Below are 25,600 nucleotides of genomic sequence, written 5' to 3'. Positions count from 1 at the left end.
GTGGACTTAGGACTGTGTGTGGGTTCGTAAAGAAAGACGAAATCAAATGGAAGTTATACATAGACGGGACATAATATGTTGTCTCGTGTAAATAAGGAAAAGACTCGAAATTTTTTCGATGATATAATAAATAATTTAATAATCGTCCACACAATACGAAGTTCGACAGAGGAACAATTATTTTTTGCCGTTTTTTCTTCTATTGAAAAAAAAAAAAAAAAGAAACTTCTCGAAGTTTCCATCGCTAGAGCGATGAACAACTGCGGCGTAGCGAGATGATTATCTTGAACGGCGATGATGATGATCCTCCGGAAAAGGAACGTAACTGAGAAAAAGAGCAAGTACTTGGAGAAATAATATGGCGAAGGATAATATATCCAAGTCGTACCTAAAGCGTAATTGTTTATATATCGTAATTTTGGTACTGTTATTCGAGTACATATACACGCGTTTTTTTTCGAAGAAATTATAATAAGCGCGTGACCAATAGAAGAGGAGAAGAGAATGAAGAAACACGAAAAAGATGCAAAGAAGCAATTGTCGGCGATAATAAAATTAAAAGATGAAACAGAGTAAAATGGCAGCACCGCGGAATGGAAGATTTAATACAAGTAAAGGAGGAAATATATAATATGTCTTTCAAAGTGAGAGTGATTGGTAATGAAGAAGTAAGAACCTCTGAGCGAGGTTGGAGCGGATGTGATGAGAGGATTTCTAAAAAACCATCAGAAAAAATGTCTTTTTGAGAACAAAAAGCACCAAAAAAAAATCAATATATAAAACCAGTGGAGTGTGTGTGAGAAAGCACGAGTGGGAAGGATGATTGAAAATAAAAATAAGAAAATATCAACAATGGAGAAGCTTAATAAAGGGATTTAGGAATAGTAAGGAAACATGGTATCGGGAGAGAAAGTAAATATGGCTTTAAAAAATATTGGTGTGCAATAATCGCCGAGGTAGCTCAAAGATGAATCGAGCAGAAAACTTAGATGAAAAGAAAAAGAGAAGATTCTTGGATCTTCTTTCATATATATAAAGACAAGGATTGCGAGGATCTTTTTTTGTAGCATGATAAAAATAAATTTTTGAGGCGATTCGTGAAATAAAAGTCAGACTTGACTTCATTGAAAAATATTTCAGTACAGCACAACTATTACACACGCGCATACACATACATACATACATACATAATTCATATATACACACGTATGTACATAAGGAAAAAAAAACGAAAGAAGCAGACTAAGAGATTTAATCTTAAAAAAAAAATTTGTGAGTCACGTGTGCAAAATTCAAATTGAATAAACACTGGACGCACATGTTTATTACTATCATCGTTGCTATCTGTATGTCACGGCATATATTAATGGAAGTAAACGCAGAAGTGCGAAAACCTTCAAGAAACTGAATGAAAAAGAAATAATATTCAGAAAGTGAAAAAGAAAATTGATGACCAAACGCCTGAAAATTTTTTCAATAATTGTACATCATTTACCATTTTTCAAAAGACATATACATACGTGTATATAAACACGTCATAATTAAAGTTTTTTTCATAATCATCTAGAGTGTAAATGAATCTGCTCCTTTCAAAGAAAAACTAAAAGAAGAAGAAGAAGAAGAAGAAGAAGAAGAAATAGAGCAACGAGAGAAAATTTTTAATGTTTTTTGGCATCCTGTCTTTTTTCTACTTATTCTTTTTTATTTCTTTTTCCTTAATATTACACTTTCACCATCCTTTCCTTTTCATAATAATGAAAACTACTGGCCGAAAATGTATGTCACAAAAAAGCATTCAGCTTTATTCGTAAACATTTTTTGATGATAATATTATCCCTGTTCCTGTCTTATACTATATTTTACATGTTGCTCATATCCCGTCCACATTTTCACTTTACTATCCTTTTTTTTTTCTTTAGGGCCCTTCTCAGGGCCCGCAAATGCCTCATGTATGGAGTAGCAATTTCTCGGATGGACTAAACATGCACAAGAAATCTGTCCTTTTCAGGACAAAAATTTAAAACCGTCCTTTTCAAGGCAAAAATACAAAATTATTCATTTTGGAATTAATTCTAAAAGTTGTTTTCAGGAAAAGATTCTACAAAGTATAATAATCCTTTTCAGGATTGTTATATATGTTGCTGAAATATTGAAAGTACCTGAATTATTAATGTACTGTTCTGCATTTTATTGTGATATTGTTGGATTCTTTTTTTCTGCTGTATTATAGGGTATGTATACTCAACTAGCATAATGTTTGAAGTTAATTGCCCATTTATTATAGTATTTGCTAAAGTATCATTTAACATATTTACAATATTTACAAGTATATCTATATGAAAAGGAAGTCATAAAAGTAAGAAAACATTATAGACGTTCAGAAAGTTTAAATGTGTTTTGTTTCATTAGAAAAGTAAATGAGTTTTACAATTTCTTTATATATTATATATTTTGTATATTTTATAAAATATAACTAAAAAAAAAAGATTATGATTTTTATGAAATTTGATTTTTATATGTATTTTATGAAAAATATTATTGAAATCATTTTTAAACATAATATAATGAAAAGTTTTCTAATTTTTTAAAATTTAAATATTTAATTATAAAATATATCAAATATGATTTTCGAAATGAAATGGTATAAATAAATTTAATAAAATTATAAAATGAATTTAATCAATTTGTTTCATATTATGAACTTACAGGATTAATTATGTATGAATATGATCTCTTTATTATACATAAAAAAAATAGAAATATTAATGAAAAATATTAAAAATGGTAACAATTCATGGTAAATTCAATATAACGATATTTAGATTATATTTGTTTTATTTTTCAGTATGACTTCAGTATGTTTTTTCCACTAAGATGGCGGAAGTATTGTGTTTTCAATGAAGTAAGAAGTTTATTATAAAATCGAAGAAGTATTTATTCAATCAGCTAATTTAATAGTTTTTTAAATACTTTTTAGTAATATATTTTTTTTATAATAAATAGTATTTTTTATATTTTCTTTTTTCTCTTCATATATTTTTACATATTTTGAATTTATATGTAAAAAATAAATCGTTAAATATTGAGAATCATATTTTTAAATAAAAGATGTAAATCATAAAATTTATATATATTTAATTATATGTACATATTGTATCTTATGTTAATTTGTTTTGAATTTTAATATTTGTATAATAGTGATGTCTATGAAATAGACGAATAATCAAAATATAACATTATCCCAAAAGGAAATATCATTATTATTTTAAAAACTTATGATGTTAATAAATTCAAATATATGTATTCAAATATAAATATATAAAATATTTATTTAATCCTTTTTCTATTTTCTATATTAAAATGATTTTTTATTTTTGCAAAATTGTATTATAAAAATATATATATATATATATATGTATACATTAACATTTTTAAAAATTATTTTTATATATAATAAATAAAAATAAAAGTTGATTAGATTAGATTCTTAATGTGATAAATTTAGTATTATATAATAAGTACAACTGAAAGTTGATTAGGTTAGGTTCTTGATGTGATAAATTTAGTATTTTAATTTTATTTTAAATGAATAATATTTTACATATGTCTGAACTATGTGCCAAAATGTGCCAGAATTACAAACAACTATTACTTTCATATATTTTCGCAATGAATTTATCAAGCTATTTTTATACAATGAAATTTATTTTGAAGCATGTTACAATATTTAAATAATGAAATATGATATAATAATCATATGTTAGCTAATATTATGTCTAATTTTGCAAATATTATTACATTTAATAAGAAAAATTAAAAGAATAATTAATATATTTTAAGATTTGTTTTATTTGTTTTATTATATAAAAGTAATATATTTTATTATATAATAAATACATATTTTGAAGCTGATTATAAGATAATAATATTAGTAATATAATATTTAAAAAATGAAAAAAGTTAATGTATACATTATATTTACAATAATTGTCTTGGGATTTTCCAGATCTCTATATTTCCTTGTGTATCTCCAACAGCCACTATATCTCTATGTATAATAAATAAGAGATTAATAAATCTGCTCAAATATATACATTATTAATATTTACTTATTATACTATTACTAATATTTACCTCTTTAAATTCACGCGTAAGCAACTAGTGTTTTCTCTATCAATTGTTTCTAAATTCACATTTGTTACGATTGTACCATCTGTAACATTGTATAATATAATTTTCGAACTAGCGCCATAAGTTGCCAATATATCTTGATTTCCAATCATCCAAGTTAAACCTATGATTGTATTTTCACAAGGAATTGACTGCAGACTTGTATGCTAGATATGCAAATTTTTGTTATAGCATTATATTATTATAGTATTATAGCATTTAATATATAAATAATTATATATATTTTTTATTTTAATTATTATATTATAAAAAAAATATATAAAAAAAAAATTATCACCTCTTCAAAATCATATATACGAATTTCTTTGTCTGTGCTAGCAGAAACGAAAAGATTACGTATTGGCGAACATTTAATACACGTAATGCTACCTTCATGCCTTTCGTATTCATCTATTACAGGATCTATTAAAGTTTCATCATCTAAAATAAAAAAATGATTGATTCCAATATGGATATAGTTTTTAATAATTCATTAAATTCATTTCAGAAAAATTCATACTTTCGATAGGAACGACACGATCTAAACTACATTTATAAATTCCACCACATAAGGTACCCACAATAAAAAATATTGGATCTCTGGATGAAAAATCAAAAGTGGTAATGCATAATCCAGATTCTATTGCGCGTTCGCGTGTTCCACCTGCGCTACGTGGTCTTGAGTTTTCTATTGGATTATGTTCTTTGGCTATTTTTAATCTAAAAAAATAATATCCTTATAAATGCTTTTAAGAATATATTAATACAGAAATTTTAAAGAAATTACCGTTTATAAATGCGAGCAATTGTAAAATTGGCCATCATTTTATGAATAAAAATATATCCATCTTTGCTGGAACTCACCAACAGTGATACATCATTTATAGTTCTTCCTTTCCAATATACTTGAGATACACAATCTCCATGAGTACAAATTGTTGTTGGTGCAATTGATGTATCATCCTTTAAATTCCATACAAGAACATCACCTTTGTATAAATAATATTGACAATAATTTTTTTACTTTATAAATGTATACATTTATTTATATATGAAAATTTTACAAATTACCATTGAATAAACCAATTGCTATAATAGATGGTTCAGTTGGATGATAAACCAATGTTGTTACACAGGCATTAGTTTCTAGTGTTTTATTTGGATTATTTGTGAAATGGCCCTCTTTCATTTGATTATATAATTGTATTTTGGATAAATGATCACACCATGCTTGGTGATAAGGAATACCATAAGATACAGCTAATGTTCCTCCTCCAATACTCCAACTCATATCACTTACTTTCATCTAAAAATATTTTGAAATAGTAACATCAGTATTTTAATGATAATAAGCAAAAATAATAATACTCTTAAAAAATAATGAATACCTGAGAATTTGCTTCAGTGCTATTAATTTTTTGTAAAAGTTGTGTACTTGTGAATGAATCTTCTGAAGTTTTTGGTTCATAATCTTCAAATGCATTGGTTCCATAAGATTCATCTAATGCTTCTAATATACTTGGTGTAACCCGATTTAAAAACTGGGCCAATCTTTCATAGTTTATTTCTGGCTTTTTTTTTTCTTCAGATATAGTTTGAGTCTAAAAAATATAAAATTAAAAAAGTTAAATTTTATTTTTATATACTTATAATTTATTTATAAATGTACCTCAACATTTCTTGTTTCGATTGTTTGTACAGAATTCTGATCATAAACAATTTCTGTTGTTTGAATATTTGTAGATTGTTGTGATCTAAAAGATATTAAATTATATATAATAATAATATTAATGAAAGAATTATGAATTTACTTAAAAATATAAATATATTTATACATACATACTTTGTAGTAGATAATTGTGAATTGAAACTCACGGCTTCAAGAGACCGATTAGTGAACATTATTATTCTCAAGTTTCAAATTTTTAATAAAATTGTTGATTAAAAAATATAAATAGTCGATCAAGTTTCAATAAAATTTCATTCGATGAATTTACATCTAAGAAACAAATTTACAAATATAAATTAGCTAATGGACATTATAGCGCCATCTAAATGTAACTATTGTTATTAAAAATTGATATGGCAAATAAATTTACAATGCAAAATATTAATAAAAATGTTTAAAGTTCATTTTAAATTATTATTGAAAAACTATGTTTTTTTATTGAAATTTATAAAAATTAAAAAATTTAATTTAATAGCGAGACTTTTGGATTTTATTTTGCTAATAGATAATTAATTTGATCTGTTCATCGCTAGATGGTGTTTCAATGTCTATAAATTGTATAATTTTCGAAAATTACTTATAATTAGTAAAACAGGAAATATTTAGTTTAAATTAGTTTTAAATTAGTTTCAAATTATTTTTAAGCCTAAATTTTATGCGTTAAAAATAATAAAAATTGGAAACTTATTCTAGAAATCGAAAAATATTGAATATATTATTGAAATATATGACATTTATTTGTACGTCCTGCTATATTTCAATAATTTTTAATAAATTTAGATTTAAAAAAATTTAAAAGTCTAAAAGTTTAAAAATATATATATANATTAAAATATATGAAAAATGGATATAATTGAAAATAATAAATTAAAAAAAACAGAAACATTAGATGATAATATTAATTATAATTATGCTTAAAATATTTGATATCAATAAAAGATAATTAAATAATTGACAGATTTTAGAAATATATTATAATTATTAAGTAAATTGTATATTTCAATTTCATACATTGCGCACGTACATTTCATGGCGGTGGTATCGTGTCGTAGTCCGTCAGTCAAAGTACTGTCCTCTGTGATTTTTCAAGAAAAATTCAACATTTAGTGATCAGTCGTGTTTTATTCTTTCGTTTTACGTTCGACTAACAAGTCGAAGTTAATTTTCGACAAACCTGTTCTATCAAATCGCCAAGACGAAGCTTAAAATGCCATTGGTAAGTTTATGCATCTTTTACCTCGGTTTTTCTTTCTTTCTTTTACTATTGGTCTATCTGCGGTATATTCTTGTTTCGTCATTTTTTTTGATATTCCATTTGTTTTGAATTCGAATATTGTCATTTCGAATTTTTTTATCATATGATTAATAACAGACGGATTCATGATAAACAATTTTGAATATAATAGTTGGGTGCGGTTTTGTGGTTATATACATGGACCATGTTCGAAATCAGATAAAATAAAAGAAAGAAATGTAAGACAAATAGTTACAATGTTAATTCTAAGTTGATTTGTAGAAAATTTAATAAAATATTTATTGGATTTGTTTTATAGGGCAATCACGCTGCCCTTACACCCCTGGAGGACATGTCAGCTGGTCGAGGACAAGCAGGTGGGGGGCCTCCTCCGAGTTGTCAGAAAATTTTTATACAACGTGACTATAGTGAAGGCACTGTTGTTAAGTTTCAAACGCAATTTCCTCCGGAATTGGAGAGCAGAGTATGTATTCAAAAAATCTATTTATCTTTTTTTTTATTTATAAAACAAATTATTGGAAAATATAAATATATATATATTTTTTGTTTAATTATAATTGTTAATGAAATATTTCTATTTCTAACATTATTTCTGTGGTTAAATATACAGAATTTTCTTATATATCTTATTCTTATTCTTTATTTACATATATTATAGGATCAAGAGTTGCAGAAATAATAATATATTTTATTGATTTAATTTTTTATGAGTGAATTAGGCAATGAATGAATTAATTTATCAATTTATATTTATTGGATATATTTTTGCTATCTTATTTTTCAATTTAGCTGGACAGACAGTCGTTCGAGTATACAATCAATCAGTTGAACAACTACTTCGCAGAAGCTGAACGTGCCAGTTGTTCTACATACTGCGAAGGTTGCCTGGCATGCCTCACTGGTTATCTAATTTATATATGCACAGAGACTCATTATGAAAAGTGTTTAAGAAAAGTGGCAAAGTTTGTTTGTGAACAAAATGACAGAGTCTATAAACCACGTGGTCTGTTATTAACAGATCCAGCAATGCGTGGTCTTAGGCTAATAGAAATTTCAATACTGGATAGACCTGCATCGTGACTGCACATTAGCCGATCCAGGGAATTCTTTATGTGATCCACGCACTTCTGCCACTTTGCTAGGATTGCAAAACCTATATGAGCTGATGAGTGTCTCTGGACATAAATTTTGTTCAATCTCTGATCCTATTTTACAATTTAGTTTGTGTAATATGAATTTTATAGAGATTCACAGAGTAAAACAAGAAAACGGTTTACAGTGAATAGCTGTGTAAACATACATGCAATGGTCTCTTTATTAAATATTAAGAATAAAAATTGACTTATTTGATATAATATATTTGGGAAAGGATCAGCGAATTTTCTTCTTAATAATCTTTTTTATTCCATATGGTGGAATCATAAGAAATTTCATTTACAATTTTTAATCGTGAAATAATGATATAAAAAAAAATGTACACTTTCACAAAATTTGCCTGCAAATAAGAACACGATTATTTTTTCTTTGCATGTATGTTTTTTGATCAATTAAAACTATATTGTATCTATATTGTCCACGTACTGAGTTCGGACAAATCGTGGACGCGTACCAACGCCATGTTTTATATAAGTTCAATTTTCTAATGCATATAAGTATACCAGTGTAAACGATCGATAAGAAGAATCTGAGCGCGTATTATTATCGAGAACAACTACACGTTTTATCCATTAAAAATGGAAATTAGAAACTTTATATATATATATATATAAATTTTATACAAACTCAGGTTCTTTTGTACATCGAGTAAACGTTTAAAAAAGTTTTTTACCGTTCGTTTAAAGACTTTATCGTCATCTGCATTTAATAGACGACATATGTGAGTCAAATTGGAGTTCCATTTCCGATTAAATATTATCGGAATTTTTAATTTGGTCTCGAATTTGATTCATCATCATCGTCAAGTACTGAAAAACATTTATTCGCGTCAATATAAGTTTCGAACGCTTCGTTGAACTTCGTTAAGCTTAAACTATTCTCCGCGTTGTATCTTCCACGATGCTTCTGTTCCACAACCATATCTCATGAATTTGATTCATATTATACCTATGAATACACATCGTCACGATCCCCAGGGAGATTTACTTGCCGTGTTGGAACACCTCATTGGAACAATTGATCAATCGAATTAATTAAATGGAAATTTACTGGCACAAAGTATTTACGTTGAGAAATCTCCGTTGGATTGGCTAAAGGAAAAAAATTATACAAAAAAAAAAAAACGGAAAGAAAAGGAAAAAAGAGGAAGAGAAAAAAAAAAGAAGAAGAGAATAAGGATTTAAAGAATTATTAAAGAGGTGATTATTAAAATGTAGATTATATTGTATTATGAATCAATGTGACGGTGCGAGAACATTGTGATCAAGGATGAAACGTGTGTGTTCATGCACCTTTTCGATGTATAGGTGCTAGTTTTGTACATAATTATATTACATCGTATGCGTGATCCTTTTTATTTTATATTTTTCTACGAACCGCGTGAGACTTAAAGAATTTTCTTCTCAAATATATTCTTTGCAACCGTGTGCTTGATTTTCTCATGGATCATTTTCCATTTGTATATTCGTTTTAAGGGAACGATATTGATCTCAATCGACAAGCCACGAAACTTTTCTTCTTTACGACGTTGATTACGAATGATATCTTTCTTTCTCTTTTCTTTTCTTTTCTTTTCTTTTTTTTTTTTTTTTTTTCACGTCAGATGTTTCAACAATTGTGTATGAATGCCAAGATATATTTATCTGCGTGACAAAGAGAGGAAAGATTCATTTTTTACTACGTCTAAGGTAATTCGGTTTTGTCCTTGATCACGATGATCATAAATGGAGCCTGCTCTACATTATTGTACGACAAAGTGAAAGAGTCTTGCCAAATAGCCGCGCCACTGCCTCGACATTTACTTTTGTTTGTGTTTTATTAAGTGAACGAATGGAGATTGAAAATTTCAATTTCAACACATTTTCCTCTCTTGAAAAAAAAAAAAAAATAAATAAAAAAGAAAAAGATAATTGTCGAACAGTGTCGTAGTGTTACGTGTGTCAGGCTCCTCTTTCTTTCTTTTTTCTTATGCAATCGAATATTGCATAATATTGTAAATAGAGAATTAATCGTCAACACACGGAATATCGAAAGAAGAACGATGAAGAGATAAAAGAAACCGTTTATTATACTTAATTTAATTGTAGGACCAAAAAACGTTTGATGATTCGTTACTGTGTAAAGGACACCGTCGTTCGAGTGTAATTTCTAAATGTTTTAATAATAAAAAGCTGCGTAAAAAATCACGGAGCTAAAGGACTACTCTTCGAAATTGAATAAAGGTGATTTTAATCTAATTTTATGTTGTTGTGGGTCATCAGTGAATCGAAATAATATAATTGAAAATAAAATTTTTCAACTACTGTTGGCCCACAATAATCGTTGATTCAAAGATGAAAATTCTTTTGTGAATCATTGATGATCTATTACAATTGCAGTCTTCGAAGATGAAATTTTCTTCATGGATCATTAGTGAACCATAATAGTGAACGAAAATGCAAATTATTTCATGGATTATCGGTAATCTATGATATGAAATTCATCAAAGGAAAATGAAAATTGGATCACTAGTGAATCGTTTATGAAAATGGACATTTTTTTGTGAGTGTTATTGACGATCTATGATAGTCACCGAAGATTAAAAATGCAAATTGAAATTGAAAAAAAAAAAAAAAAAAGTGAAATTTTTATTCATCAGAAAGTGTGAATGTTAAGTATGAATGTTATAAATTTAATAATACTCCTATTTTATTAGAATTTAATATATTTGTTTTGTAATTTAATTTTTTAATTTAATCCTTAAAATATTTAAAAAAATTTCTGTTTTTCTCAGGATATAGGAATATAGAAAAAAATAGAAAAAAAGGGAAAAGAGAAAAAGAAAAGAAGAAAAAAATAGTTCAATTATTTAACGTTTTGAGCACATTCAGATTTTATTTAGTCGTGTGCGATAGTCTTTGACAGGCATATTTTTCATACATAGTAGCTATATCAAAAGACTAGAAACCAGTTTCACTCTTGTTACAATGGATTCTCATGTTCTCATGTTTTTTTTTTTTAAACACAGCACTCTCGAATTATCTTGAATATTAATTGATTCTTGTACATACTATTTATTTATATCACGTATCTCGCTTGCGTCTTCTTGTTTCACCAAGAAAATACCTGTTTTTGTAAAATGCTATTCATGGCAAAATTTTATCTATTATTACTTCATCATGAATAAGTTAAAAATTAGTAATCAAACAGAAGATTCTTTGGATTTTTTAATGTATTTTTTTTTCTCATCTTTTCCTTCTATGGATATTAATCAAATAACAGAAAAATAGAAAAAAAAAAAAAAGAATACGTCAATTTCTGTAAAGATCCGTGTAAAGAAAGAAGAAGAGAAAAAGAGGAAAAAAAAAAAAAAAAAAGAAAAAAAAGATAGAGAAACAAAATAACATCTTTTAATTCCAAGAATGCGAGATCGCGTGATCATTTTCTGCGTCAGAGACGCAATTTTTGGATTGGCTTGAATGATGCAACGAAATCGTTAATTTAATAGGCATTGATTTACCTTGGTTATCATTCGTTAATGTCGTCGATTGATTCCACGCGTCATCTTGGAAACGAGTGGGATAGAAATACGATGTATCATCGAGAGTCCAAGAGTTTTATACTCTTTTTTTTTTTTTTTTCTTTTTTTTTTTTATAAATTTGCATCATATTTTTCTTTATTTTTCTTCTTCCTTTTTTCATTAATATATAAAAATGCCCATCTTTCGGCTGTATTTTTTTTTTCAAAAATTTCGATATCCATTTTATTTTATTTTTCACCAGTTTTATCCATCGGATTATCCTAATTAACGTATCGAGATGTAATACAAAAAAGATTGTCAAAATTGAATCCGTGCAACCATCGCTGACATTACTCTTTCAATTTCTCTTTCTTTTTTCTTCTCTTTCTCTCCTCCACGGTAAAATTCGACAAAGGTCGCCTAACTTATCGCCAGTCTAACTAACTAGCCATTGACTAATCGTCTAACGTGTTTTCTAAAGACTCGACGACAGTCTTGGGATTAAAATCTGCAAAATCTTTCAGCCTTCGATTCGATGACCCTTAAATGTATCTTCGTTTATTCGAACAAACGTTTGATTTCACTTTCTTGACTTTTGATTTTCTAGGCAGATGGACAGCAATCACAGTAGATAAATCACACCTTGTATCATTTCATTATCGACTCATTCCAAGCTGCAACTCGGATGCACTTTCCTCTTCACTGTACAGTCATTGTACTTCCCATGAATTTACATCCTTTGAAATCTTCCTGATGAATCTCACAGTACAGGTAATCCTTCTTTCCAATCCACTTTGATCTTTACTAGTTACAACCTTATAAAGTTAGCTAACCAGTAGGCAATAACATATTTGCATCAGATGCTAATCACACAAATTTCTCCATGAGATCTCTCATCTTCCTTTTCATCATTCAGGTATGCTCTCAAGAGTGGTGGACGTAAGCCGTCAAATGAGCAAACACAATTTATTTCTACTCTTCCTGTCAGGGATCAGGGCCTTGGATTTGGCAGCGTCCTCTGGAGCGTTTCTCGTGTAAAGTGGCCTGCTAAGTTTGTGTCTTACATCTTTGCCTAGAGTAGGACCACCTTTCCTTAGAGAGATAAGTCTGCTCAACGCGGATTTCTCAGGGACTTCTTTTTTGTCCATGCAGTTCAAGGTTGTGACCGTGAATTCGATGTCTTTGCGTTCATAGGAGATGAATTCTTCGACTGGTTCGTCGATGGTGTCACGATCTATCCAGGTCAGACCCATTTCGACTTTTTCAGCTAGATCTTGCCAGTGTTGTCTGTTCTCCATGGTGCCCTCGTAGAGTGGCATGATCCATGGGAAAGTGTCGGAGAGAACTTTGTAGAGAGGCAGACATATGACGTCGATGAAACCGACTTGCATTTGAGGAAGTTCGTCCTTCCTTTCGCGATCCATCATGGCCACTGGTTGTTGGTTCAGTTGGAGACGTTCCAGATCACCCTGATCGAAGAATTCGTCGGCGACTAGCTTGGCCACCCTGTGTTGTACCTCCCAGGGTTTTGCTATGGCGCTCACGTCGCAGGCCGTCATCATCATTCCGCATAATACTGGAAGAAAAGAACATTTTTGGAAAAGATTCGAATTTCTATTTAAGTTATTTTTAAAGGTAAAGTTAAATATTTTCTTAACATTAATGAGTCATTAATGTCTCAGAGACGGCCAATTATTTGATCAAGAATTGATTTTATTATTGGTATAGGAAAATGATTGTGGAAGTAAAATTTATTTAATATAAATTCAACAAACACAAGTGTTAGATTTATATTAATAGATAGATATATATATCAATTATTAGATTTAATAGTGAGATAAGTTATTTATTAGATTTAGTTTAACTGTGAGTGTAGAAAAATAATTAAATGTAGACTAATTAAATGTAGCTATTATATTTCATATGAAATAAAGACAGAATTAGGTTGAAATTTAATTAGATGTAAGATATAGAATAATATGAAAATTTCTTGTATTTATCTTATAGGTGATCATTTATCTTTTAAATTTATAGCTTTTTTTTATATTGACCAATATTAACATTTTAAATCTATTACAAACATAGATATTCCTTTTACTTTTTTCTAGCTTTTATAGTAATTATACATAATTATTTAATCTTACGTTCTTTCTTTTCTTCACTCTGCCAATCAAACTCGCCCTCATCAATCAGTTCCATGAACTTGTTCTTCTTTTTGAAATAAACCGCCAAATCTGTGGAAAGTATAGCACTCTCGACCACCTTCATCACTCTTCTATAGTCCTCCATAGACAAACTCTGGAAGATGTTATTACTATCCGAATTCAGGATCATGACACACTGATCAAAATGATGATGTTCCATAGTGCTGGTCGAATAAAGAATGGCCAATGGTGATTCTGTCTTCATTTGAAACGCGTTATTGGTTCCTCGATGATCTAAATCATGGCACAAACAGGCGACCAAGAGTCCAAGAATTTCAAGATCGGTCATGAACTGCTCCATCTTGCCGGTTTTAAGCATGGCGAACATGGTCTGGGCAACGTTCAGTGCGTGTCTCCAATTGTGGTACTTGACTGGCCTAAAAATAGTCAGGATAACATTTTCATGGTACAGGGCATTTTAAAATATAGACATATAAAATTTATTTTTTACTCTTTTCTAAATTTTTTATTAGGATAAACATAAAACAAATTTACTGTGACAATTAATTATTTTTTAAAAATTAGAAAAGAGACAAGAGAAGTAATTAAATTATTATATTTTTCAAATAAAACTTAAGATTTTTCTTCGCTATTATGAATTATTGTAATAAGAATTTGTTGACAATATTATTTAAAAAATAATTAATAAAAAGTTAACAGAGTAAAGATTTTGTTATGATATAAAACAAGTAGAATAGTACCAAATAGTAATAATTTTTAAACATGAATTCCATGGTTTCACAATTTTTCAAAGCACAACTTTTCTTTTATATCTTCATAAAACAAAATTTTTTTTTTTATCAAATATATATATTTCTATATTTTAAGTTACTTTTTGTATATTAATTTACTTTATTCTAATTTAAATTAATAATGCATTAGATTAATTGTTACATGGCTTTTTTTTACATACTATATAAGGAAAGCTAGATGTATCTGTTTTTGAAACATATCTATTTTCAGTGTATATTTCTCACCTATAATTCTTCTTTACACTGAGAATCCATCTGCATAGAACTTCGTAAGGGATATGAAATTTTTGTATCAGATCGCATTGTTTGAACATCCTAATGGTAGCTCTACAAGTGTCCTCATCGGTCAAATCGAAGTCGATAAATGTGAAACTGTACAGATTGTAGGATTCCGCGGACGGTATCGGTTCTGAGGTTAATTTTAACGTATCGTCGTTGCTTGCCGTCGCGTGATAACTCAGACATTCGAGAGCAACCTTTTGTTTGGCCATCAGCTTGCATGCTGACTCGTACATTTGGGTATTATGAATACCAAGGCCGCAAAAAATGGCGAAAGCTTCGAAAATCGATACGTCGGAATCCGTGAATGATGTTCCATTATCCTGTTGAATGATTCGCACGTGTTAGATGTGTATCAGTATATTAATAATTATTCTGTGAATTATCGAGTTTTGAAATATCAAAGGGCTCTGTTCTGGATAATCCAGTTTCTAATGTGTAATGAGAACATTTTTGAAATTTTTAATATTGTAGATAAGTTTCTTTTGATTCTTATATCATCTTATCTCATCAAAATTAATAAATTAATGTAATGTAGAGTTTTAAGATTTTGAATATTAAAATGATCTATTTTGGATTGCCTATTATATTCTTCAAATTATTGTGTATAATATTTGTGATTTTATATCATGAAAAATGAATTACTATGATGAATATCAAAATTTGATTGATAATATAGAATATAATTAATCTAAAAATCTTGAATTTTTGGAATATTGAACATGTTTTTATCATAAGAAGTAAATCTTAACCTTGTTGATTAATTGAGCAACACCGATCACGTTTCTCTGTCCATTAACTATAGGCATGCAGAGAATGCTCTTGATAGGGTCGCTTCCGGCCTGAACGACGTCCTTCTTCAGCCACGTGGTCACGTCACCGATGTTCAAAATTTGACCCGTAGCTGCGACGTACCTCGCAATTTGGCTCAATGGATTCGATAAATCACTTGCACTGGGTCTGTACACTTTGGCTTTCTGTGTTTCGTTGTCCATCTCGAAGATCGTGGTGAATTTATTTCCATCGTTCGTCGCCTGGGAAATATTCATACAAAATAGAGGGATTTCGATGTAAAATGAAAAAATTAAAAATCATACTATTATAGGAAATTAAAATTTAAGATGCCAATAAAATTCTTTTTTGTGGACTATCTAAATTCTACTTATATACAGTAGAACTCTGTTTATACAAATTCCATTTATATAGGGAGAAAAATTTTAATAATTAATATATAAGTATATAAAATAATCAATTAATTAATTCATTAATATTCTAAAATTAAATAAATTCATTATTAATACTTAAATTAAAAATTACTTTATTAAGCTACTAGTAAAATTATTTTTTGTAATATTGTTTTCAAAATTTGTAATGCTTGATTATAGGTTTAGACAAAATATTTCTTTCTCCACAGAATTCATAATGGAGAGAATTAAGTAAACTCAAATTATATAAATCTATTTATAACTTTATATAAACAGAATTCAATTTTCTATACTCATTTTTGTAGTTAAGATATTTCTAATTCAATATTGGCATGTAGGATTATGTATATGTATAGTAATCAATTTGATTTTTTCAGAAATGTACTTACATGCTGTTGGAAAATATCCTCCATCTCGATGTTGTTACTCTGAGCCGCCAGGAAAGAAGAAAAAGATCATCAGACTTACGAACTTGAGTAACACGTGCCGGTGTCACTCACCTCTCTCCTCGAAAGCGGTTTCCGGCTCTCTTGCATCGATTTTCCCGGCCGTTCGACGATTTTTTCGAGGTGTCCCTGAAATGAAACTTAGAATCTCTTATTACGTCCCTCGCCGACCCTTCAAAGGGCTCGAGAAATCCTCCACAGCTTTATTATTCTATTGCTATTTAACACCAGTTTAAGTACAGATCAAATTAGAAACACTGATAAATTTCTTCTTTAATTTTAGTTGTTATCTGAGGTTGTTGATCGAAATGAACTTACTGCCTCGCCGCAGTCAAGATCCAGAAGATACACGGCGCATCTTTCGCATTTTAGAAGTTCCTTCGCTTCAGTCATGATCTTCGTGACCAGACACTCGAGATTGTTCTGCTCTTCGAATATGTTTCTGGCTAAGTTTAGAAGAATCTGGTTCCTGCGATATTCTTGCACGGAGAGCTCGAATAATTGCGCATTTTGTATCCCAATCCCGCAAAATGTTAAGTACCTGGAATTAGTTTTACATATATATTTTTGATTTTTCCACTTCTAATTCCTAATTTACAATAGATTTCTTTAAGCTTATGATCTTCGATATATAGATTCTATTTATAAACTATGATAGAAAATGTTTACCGTTCTTCAAATGGTTAGTTGTCTACTAACCTCTGGAACACCTCGACGTCTCTATCAGTAAACTCATTGCTACCATTAGTCTTATTTATAATTTGAGCAACTCCAATCACGTCTCCTTCGTAATTACATATAGGCATGGATAAAATTAACGTAGTTTTATAGCCAGTTCTCATGTCAATAGAGCTATTGAACCTTGGATCCTAAAAAAAAAAAAAGAAACATTCAAATATCCACTTATTTCATCTCTTTCATAATTTTATCTATTTTTATATTTGGTCCAAAATTAATAAATTGAGCCAATCTAATAGTTTATATTTATTGGTTAACAAATCAATTAATTTTGTACAAATAAACCCAATGTCTTTTATTTTTTAATTTGTTTTTTCAAACCTTGTATGCATCTTTGATGTTGATAATTTCTTTAGTTTGAGCCACGTAGCCAGCTATTCCAACTCCAAAAGGAATCTTGATCTCTTCGTTCTTCGCTTTTTGAATGGCTTCCTCCAATTCAGTGTCTTGTGTAACATCGAACAGTTTTGCAACCAAATATCTATCTTCCAAAGGCCCTTTAGCCAAAAAAAGACTTCCACGATCGGCGTGTGTAAGCAGGCCGACGTTTACCAAAATTTTGTGACAGAGAACATTGATATCCAATTCATTTGCCACGTCTCTGATCAACTCCATGAACAAATCACTTTCATCCAACCTGTTGAGCTCTTCTCTTCGTCCTACCAACGAGGTATACATCCTAGAATATATAGAATGATCATTTTTTGAGATATATTCATATATAATTTTTCATTTCAAAATTTGTTATTCATTTTTATTCATTTTCCAGTTAATTTGATTTTAATTTTTTTTTTTTATAAATACTGACGTGATGTCGATATATGTATTTTAAATTTGAAAAATATATTCCATTTAATTATTTTTTGCTTATATTATATGATCATATATAAAATATAAACTAATTTATTGGAAATAAATTATTTTTTTATTTTTTTTAATGCTTAAAAAAAATATTATATCAGAACATATCATGTGTAATTATTTCAACAATTTATAGAAATATTAGTATACATAAATATTAGATTTTAATGAAAAATAAAAAAAATATTAAATAAAAAGAAAAATAATTCCTCAATATATAACAATATATATATATATGTATATATTGTAGATTTTCTTCAGCAACTTAGAAATTCATGCACGATAGAAGCAATAGCTTTATTCTTCTTAACAATGTTCACTCAAAATTAGAGAAAATATTTATCTTGATGTCACGTCATTAATTGAAAATTCATTTCTTGTCAATTAAATTATAATCAAATGAACAAAATATCGTTGTTTATCTTTATAAAATATTTATAGTCCATGTGAATACAATTTTACCAAGATTTTTAAAAGTAATTTACCTGCTGGGACTTTTACTGCGCTTGGCTGGTGAACTGGAAGCCAGCCAGCTTTGGAACAGATCAGATGTCACGCTGTTACGTTTGCTTCTGCTCAGGAGATTCTCCTCCTGATGTATATTTTTCAACGGTGATTTCGCTTGAACCACGGCCATACCTTGAAGCCTTTGACGAAGGTCGAGGCTCGCGTTTTCACGGAACCAGGCCTCTGCAGCGTCCGGATGCGCTTCGAGGTATCTTTTTCGAAAAATTGTGATTGATAGAGGATAACAATGTTGTTTATTAAGCAAGGAATTGAAATTGTTTCATATGTCTGATCATTGTTCAAGCCTGTTCTTTTTTTTCATGTGGAAAATTGCACATATCAAAATAAGGGGATCTTGTTTAATATAATTTTAATTTTGGAACGTGTTTATTGATATTTCTTTTGTCCGGGATTATATAATGTTATTTTTTAAGTAACTTTTTCTTTTTGAGAATATTTCTATACTGCTCGACATTTTTATAGCCAATATATTTCTATTTGTATATAAATTGAAAAAAAAGGAACTATTTTTTTATACTAAAAAGATTTGAATATGTTTTCCAACTTTTAAAATATTACAGCTTGTAGTGGCTGCAAACTTGTTTCATGTTACATCCTTAAAATATTTAATATATTTAAAATATTTCTAACTTTTAAAATAATCTTTATCAAAGATTATGTAACAAGGATTATGTAGACACTGTTACAATTACAAAAACTGTTACAATTACTATTTTTTACATAACGTGATTATATTGAAAAATTATATTTCAAACAATTATTCAAGGCATGTACAATAAAAGGCCAAATAACGGTACAATGATGATTGATTTAATTTTAATATTAGTAGTAACAAGAAATTACAGAAGAAGAATAAAATATTTTTATTTACCTTCCAACTTTTTCCATAGTGAGTCCATCATCCTCGTCGTACTCGTGTATGGTATCCTGACAAGTGATCCTCTTGCTTCTACATAACTTCACTATTTCACTGTCCTTCGTGTCAGTCTTGATGCTGATGCTTAAAGGTAATTTTGATTCTTCTTGCGTTTTCGTTTTGCCAGGATTCGTGTACGGAACGACGAGTTCCGGTTCCTCTGGATTCGGTGAGCGCACCAGCTGGCACTCACTTCGCTCTACCGTCTTCGAGGACATTGGTTTCGTTGAAATTTTCATCGTCTCGAGCCTCTTTATATTATCGTTCCGGTTCACCTGTGTTTTTATAATTTTTTTATCTTTCAATTTATTCACTGCTAATCAATTAATATTATTATTATGCTTTATATGTCTATCCTCATTTTGATTCCTTTATTTTTTGTCATTGTTTTAGATACAAAACTGATGTTTGGTAATCGAGTTAAAAAATGTAAATATATATTTTTTCATTATTAATTAATATAATTAAGTTATTAATTAAATAATAAATTAAATAATATAATTAAGTTAAGTATGTTAGTTATTATATCGTATGAGAAGAAATTGTTTTCAAAGATTTTTTTAAATATTTTTTTTTTCAATCATAATTTCTTCTACCCAGATCTTTTTCATGTCCCTGATACAATACAGTAATGAAATGAAAGTCAAAAGTGAGCATATATCTTGAAGGCAATTAATTTAATTTTGATAAATCTTATATTTGTACATTGATGTTAATATATTATATTATAAGAGGGTTGATTATAAAGATCAAAACAAAAAAAGTTGATATACAAAAATCTTATTTGAGAAATGAAATAAGATAGAATGGGATCTTCCTCTGTCACATTCTCTCATTTCATTTCAAATTTAAATTACGTTTTTTAATTTAATAATCCTCGTCTGACATTTTAATCTTATCTTTTGCATTTTGTTTCGACAACAATCCACAATTCTCTAACTGTATCTCACTAACCTTCCACATGAATATAGATTAACATCGAGAAAAAAAAAATCATTATTATTATTTCTTTATTCAATATAAAAACTTAAAAAGTTCACTTTCCATATTTCTCATTAATAAATTATTTTATATTTTATATTCAACAATCAATATCTCGCTTCTTAACGAATTACTAACAGATTGATCTCCAATAATTAAAAAAATATCTCCTTCGTCCCTCGTATTTATTTCCCTTTCTTTCCGTTTCTTTTCTTTTCTTCTTTTTTTTTTTTTTTTAGAGGGATTATCGTACCTCCGTGCGTTTCACCCCCGGCAGCTCTTCGTCCACTTCGTCTTCAGTCTCCATATCATCTTACGTCTGAATTAATTAACATTGAGCACGACGGTGTGCAAGTTGCTCTAACACGCGGTGCCCTCGGGAGAACGAGGTGAGAGGACACTTCGCATTGTGACCCCTTCGCTTTTGTTAAAACTTTACGGCCTCTCGAGTCCAAAATACACGGAGAGCCTTTCTCGCCGATTCTCTGCGCACACTGACAACAGAAATCAACCTTTCACCGTTTCTGTATTTCGTGAAATTCGCTTGTGAAATTCACGTAGAGAAGGGGAGGGGGAGAGAGAGAGAGAGAGAGAGAGAGAGAGAGAGAGAGAGAGAGAGAGAGAGAGAGAGAGAGAGAGAGGAAAGGCGATTGTAAACGGTGATCAACCATTTTTTTTTTTTTTGCTAGAGAGAAGTTTATTTAGAAAGACTTGTTGCTGTTTGAAAGAATTTCTTTCTCTTGTTAATCTCTTTAACGTGTGAATTTTAATTCATTTCAAGAAGAAGAATTTCGTCGGGGAGAGAAAAAAATAGTCGTGATTTTGCAAAGTATCTTTTTAATAGACTTGTTGTCATCCAAAAGAGAAATATTTCTTTTTTTTATTATCAAGCATATGCAACTCTTCAATAAGTTTTTTCTTTCAATTTCAATGGAACTCACTGAAATTTATGGAGAGAGGGAAAGTGATTGTAAATTAACTGTATAATTATTGTATCTCTTTGAAACGAGGGTGAAGAGAATACTACTATGGTAAACATGAAATATTCTTTTTTGTACACAATTTTATCGACAGAGTATCTTTCCATGTGTTATAATTAGATGGATGTAAATCATGTTAATCGTTCAATTTAGATTTAAAATAATTTAATTAAAAAATCAGCTCACTGTCAGGAAAGATTCATTCGCGCGTTTACACATTACAATCAATGTAATAAGATCAATTTATCCAACTGCACGACTATTAATATTATATATTAATTCGACGAGTAAAATGTGAATCATTACAATTTCATTTAATTTAAAATTTTCCAAGAAACAAAATTATTTATCATTTATTTTTTTCTTTCCAAAGGGTTTCATTCCTTTCGACGAAAAGTTAAATGTTCACCTCCTCCCTCCTCCCTCCTCTTACTTACTGCAAGAATATTTCATCTCGCGTCTTGTGTAACTCCCAACCCCCTCCCTCCATTCTCTTCTCTCCAGGGATCGAAGAGAAGTACTCCCACGGGAAATCCATCCGTCTAAAATCGTTGAATTATGAAATTGCGCGATCTCGATATTCAACAACGTTTGTTTTACCCGAAAATAACCGGGTTGCAACGAAGCGGCGATCCGTTAAATCGACGTCCACTTTGGTCCACTACCCTTTTCCAATTAATCCCCCCGATCAACCGTGAAAGCAACACGGTTGCCCCACCAGAATAGAATCCCTTTCATTTTTTAACTTTCCAATTCCAATACGCCCTACCGATACCCAACGATACCCTCGAAGAAACTTAATTTTTTTTTCTTTCTCAGTCAAACGATTCGATTTCAAATTTTTTTGCCTTCTCTCTCTCTCTCTCTCTCTCTGATTCTCGCGTATTATAGATAGATTGGTGCGTGTGAAATTTTCTTATCTTTTTACTTCGATTGTTTTGTCGTTCGGAAATCAATTCTCTGGCCAGAGTAAAAAGGGGATTTTTTTTTTAATTATTAAAAAAAATCACATTTTGAATGAAAATTTTGACGAAAATTTCTTTCGTTGGAAGAAGGGCCACGTGCGCGTTTGGGGAGGGGGAGGAAACGATACATTTCGCATGCACCAAGCTAATGTTGTATTATGGAAGAGGGCACGCTGACTCGCTCTTCGACCGAGTTCGTCCTCTTCAATGGCGTCCTTTAAATGCGCACCGTAGCTTTTGCTGCATCCCTGGATCTCCACTCGACCGAGAGTTAATCGTTTGTGCATCCACCCATCCACTATCCTTAATAATAACTTGTCGAAGAATCAGCCGCAACGCATCTTCCAAAGTCTCTCAAAGTTATTCGGTTCTCGCGATATTCACGGGATATCGATATGTCCAACAAACAATGGAGAACAGTGGATTTTTTTATTTTTGATTCGAGGGAAGGGGGAAAAAAACTCCCTCCTTTTATTTATTTATTTATCTCTTTTAGCTCCGTTTATTTATTTATCTCTTTTATCTCATCATTAGAAAGGGGAAAATTTTCAAAATTTCATTAATTTTTATCTTTTAATCTTTTCCAGGTGGAGGGTACCGTTTTTGGATTTAGACCAATGGAAATATTTTCGGCAAATGAACGATCAAATTACAAGAAAACTCTCTACTTTAATCTCTGAGTTTCGTAACTTCGTAATTTCCCCAACACGTCCTCCTCCCCCCCACGCGAATATTCAAATTAAAATTTTCTTTCTAACGTTTCCCAGATCGTCTCGTTGTAATATCTACCTCCCGTATAGTTTTGCCTTCGAATATATAGCTCGAACCTCGTGGTCGGTGAAACGCTAGCCAACCTTCCCCTCGAACGTATTGAAACTTAAGTAGAGAGTATCGTGTTTGGTCAGACTTTGATCGACCGCCGTCTCAATAAAAGTGGTCGGGTCGTGGCTCGATAAAATCTTGGTCTCTTGGTCTTTAATGGATTACACGTCTCTAAAAACGCGTCTTAAAAACGGTCAAACATCTTCCTTTTCCAAATTGATGGAAAGTTGGACAACGAGATAGGAAAAGTCGTTTCTCAATCGGGACAGTTGCTTTTAAAACTCGATGAAACTCGAGGAAACCCGAGTTCGAATCATTTATTATTTTTAATCTCAATTTAAATTCGTCCTCTTCCCTAATTCTTTAACACGTTCTTAAATACTTCTCGATCATTCCTCTTCTTTCTCTCTCGCAACACCACTTTCCCTTTCACTTCAAAAATTTCACTGAGAACACATCCACGTCCCCCTTCAAAATCAATCTTATCTCTCCTCCTTACAACTCTACCTAATTTTCGTTAATCTTTCTTCCGAATCACGATCGATCGATTCGCAAAACGATTCGAGATCGAGAAAAAAAAAAAGAAGAAGAAAAAAAAAGAAATGGAAATCAAGCTCGATCAGACCTCCGCTTGGCTATCCTTCCGTTATAAGAATCGAGCTGATCGCACAGCCTTCGAATCGATCTCGAGGCGGTCCTCGTTCCACCGTGCACGCTGCTCGTCCTGCTGCTCCTCATGATCCCGCCGCCGGTGCTCCCGGAACAGTGCCACCAGCCCGACACTAAGCTCGTCCAATGCGACAATCTATCCAAGCCACGCTCCCTCTCACCGTCCTCCCTTTCATCCAACTAAACTTCACCAATTAACTTTTCACCCGATTTAAAAACATCGCTCCACGCGATAATTTATTTATCCATTCATATATATGTATATATACATATGTATCGAATCCTGGATATAAAAAAGCCGCGCACAAGTCGCGTCCGTCTATTTATATTGCTTGGCAAGCACGGTTAAAATCGAACCAAGAAATCGACCTCCTCCTCTTTCCTCAATTCTCGATAATCGAAATAGCCGAGTCGGTTAACGCATAGGTTAAAAGAGGTTACACGGGAAGAGGTTGCACGGTCGTCGGTCAACCTGATCCATCCGTTCCCGATCTTATCCATTGGCGATAACTCGATAAAAACTCCAAGTTTTTCACTCGAATGTTTAAAAATTATATTATTTTATGCCAATATATTAGGATACGTCCCGATCTTCCGCGAGAACGCGTGCTACAACGCGAATACAGCGAGCGAACGACGAATCGGGATTGGCTGGATGTTCGTCACGCACATGTCGATAGTACGTACGTACGTACGTACGATTGGATGACAAAAGGAGGCGAGGAGGTACGGAGCGCGGGGAAGGCGACTGGACCGTTCGAAAGCTCCGAGCTTACTGAAGCCAGCCTGGTGAGACACGGGTCTCGCTCGTGTTCGTGGTTACGTGCGCGTATGTGTGTGTGTATGTATGTGTGTGCGAGCCGTGGCGCGCTTGTGCGCCGCTGGAACGCGGAAACTGGTGCGCCAGGCCCTCCTCCCTCTCCCCTCCCTCCGATCTTCTTCCATCGTGTGCAAGTCTCTGTCTCTCCGTGACGAGTCGGCATTTCTCTCGCCCCTTTGCTCTGCCAACGTACACGTGCAACGCTTGTGTGTGCGCGTATACGTGTACGTGCCGTACATACACGCTTGTTCGTGGATCGTCTTTTCACTGGCTTCCGAGTGTAATCGTGTAGGGGAGGGGGAACCGTTAGCTCGTGTCCCCGTGTTGGTATTATGTAGGTCTCGTGGAAGGATATTGTCTCGTGTTGTTCTGGCCTACACGATTTTTACGTGTGGATGAAAATTATTATATGTGTGTGTGTGTGTGTGTGTGTGTGTATGAGGGAGGGAGGAAAGGGGGGAGGATAGTTGATACTTTTTTTTTTTTTTTGGATGGATTTGAGGGAAAGGATTATTACGGGTAAAGGTATTATCGTGGAGGGATAATGGGATGTATGTAGCTGGTATGACTTTTTCTCGTTTTTTGGAAATCGGTATGATCGTGGGATGATGATTATCGTTGGTAG

General features: G+C 30.9%; 3 protein-coding genes across 4 annotated transcripts; 1 reads left to right on the top strand and 2 right to left on the bottom strand.

The window, feature by feature from the left end:
• Positions 1–3,893: 3,893 nt before the first annotated feature.
• Positions 3,894–6,175, bottom strand: LOC122713859 (cytoplasmic dynein 2 intermediate chain 2-like). The gene is made up of 9 exons (XM_043934666.1): positions 6,014–6,175; positions 5,840–5,924; positions 5,559–5,771; positions 5,242–5,476; positions 4,958–5,159; positions 4,691–4,890; positions 4,469–4,611; positions 4,135–4,337; positions 3,894–4,048 (listed from the first exon to the last, which is right to left on the bottom strand). Exons 1-9 carry the CDS (start codon positions 6,070–6,072, stop codon positions 3,979–3,981), a joined length of 1,410 nt encoding a protein of 469 aa, XP_043790601.1. The 5' UTR covers positions 6,073–6,175; the 3' UTR covers positions 3,894–3,978.
• Positions 6,176–6,953: 778 nt separating this feature from the next.
• Positions 6,954–11,038, top strand: LOC122713716 (golgin subfamily A member 7). Its single transcript, XM_043934440.1, has 3 exons — positions 6,954–7,115; positions 7,453–7,617; positions 7,944–11,038. The coding sequence occupies exons 1-3, from the start codon at positions 7,107–7,109 to the stop codon at positions 8,232–8,234; spliced, it is 465 nt and encodes a 154-aa protein (XP_043790375.1). The 5' UTR covers positions 6,954–7,106; the 3' UTR covers positions 8,235–11,038.
• Positions 11,039–11,156: 118 nt separating this feature from the next.
• On the bottom strand, positions 11,157–25,118 carry LOC122713715 (cGMP-specific 3',5'-cyclic phosphodiesterase). Of its 2 annotated transcripts, XM_043934438.1 has the most exons (13): positions 24,112–25,118; positions 20,973–21,213; positions 19,694–20,013; positions 18,780–19,013; positions 17,755–18,112; positions 17,395–17,564; positions 17,014–17,236; positions 16,750–16,824; positions 16,639–16,677; positions 15,797–16,078; positions 14,991–15,367; positions 13,954–14,390; positions 11,157–13,385 (listed from the first exon to the last, which is right to left on the bottom strand). In XM_043934438.1, the coding sequence occupies exons 2-13, from the start codon at positions 21,024–21,026 to the stop codon at positions 12,757–12,759; spliced, it is 3,198 nt and encodes a 1,065-aa protein (XP_043790373.1). In that variant the 5' UTR covers positions 21,027–21,213; positions 24,112–25,118; the 3' UTR covers positions 11,157–12,756. The 2 variants fall into 2 exon arrangements, with proteins under 2 accessions (XP_043790373.1, XP_043790374.1); XM_043934439.1 differs by lacking the exon at positions 20,973–21,213.
• Between the last annotated feature and the right edge of the window lie 482 nt (positions 25,119–25,600).

Source organism: Apis laboriosa, unplaced genomic scaffold (assembly GCF_014066325.1).
Source record: "Apis laboriosa isolate Shangri-la unplaced genomic scaffold, ASM1406632v1 scaffold26_cov146, whole genome shotgun sequence".
Classification (NCBI taxonomy): Eukaryota; Metazoa; Arthropoda; class Insecta; order Hymenoptera; family Apidae; genus Apis; species Apis laboriosa.
Note: the sequence above shows the minus strand (reverse complement) of the source record. Positions and strands in the feature narration are given on the sequence as shown.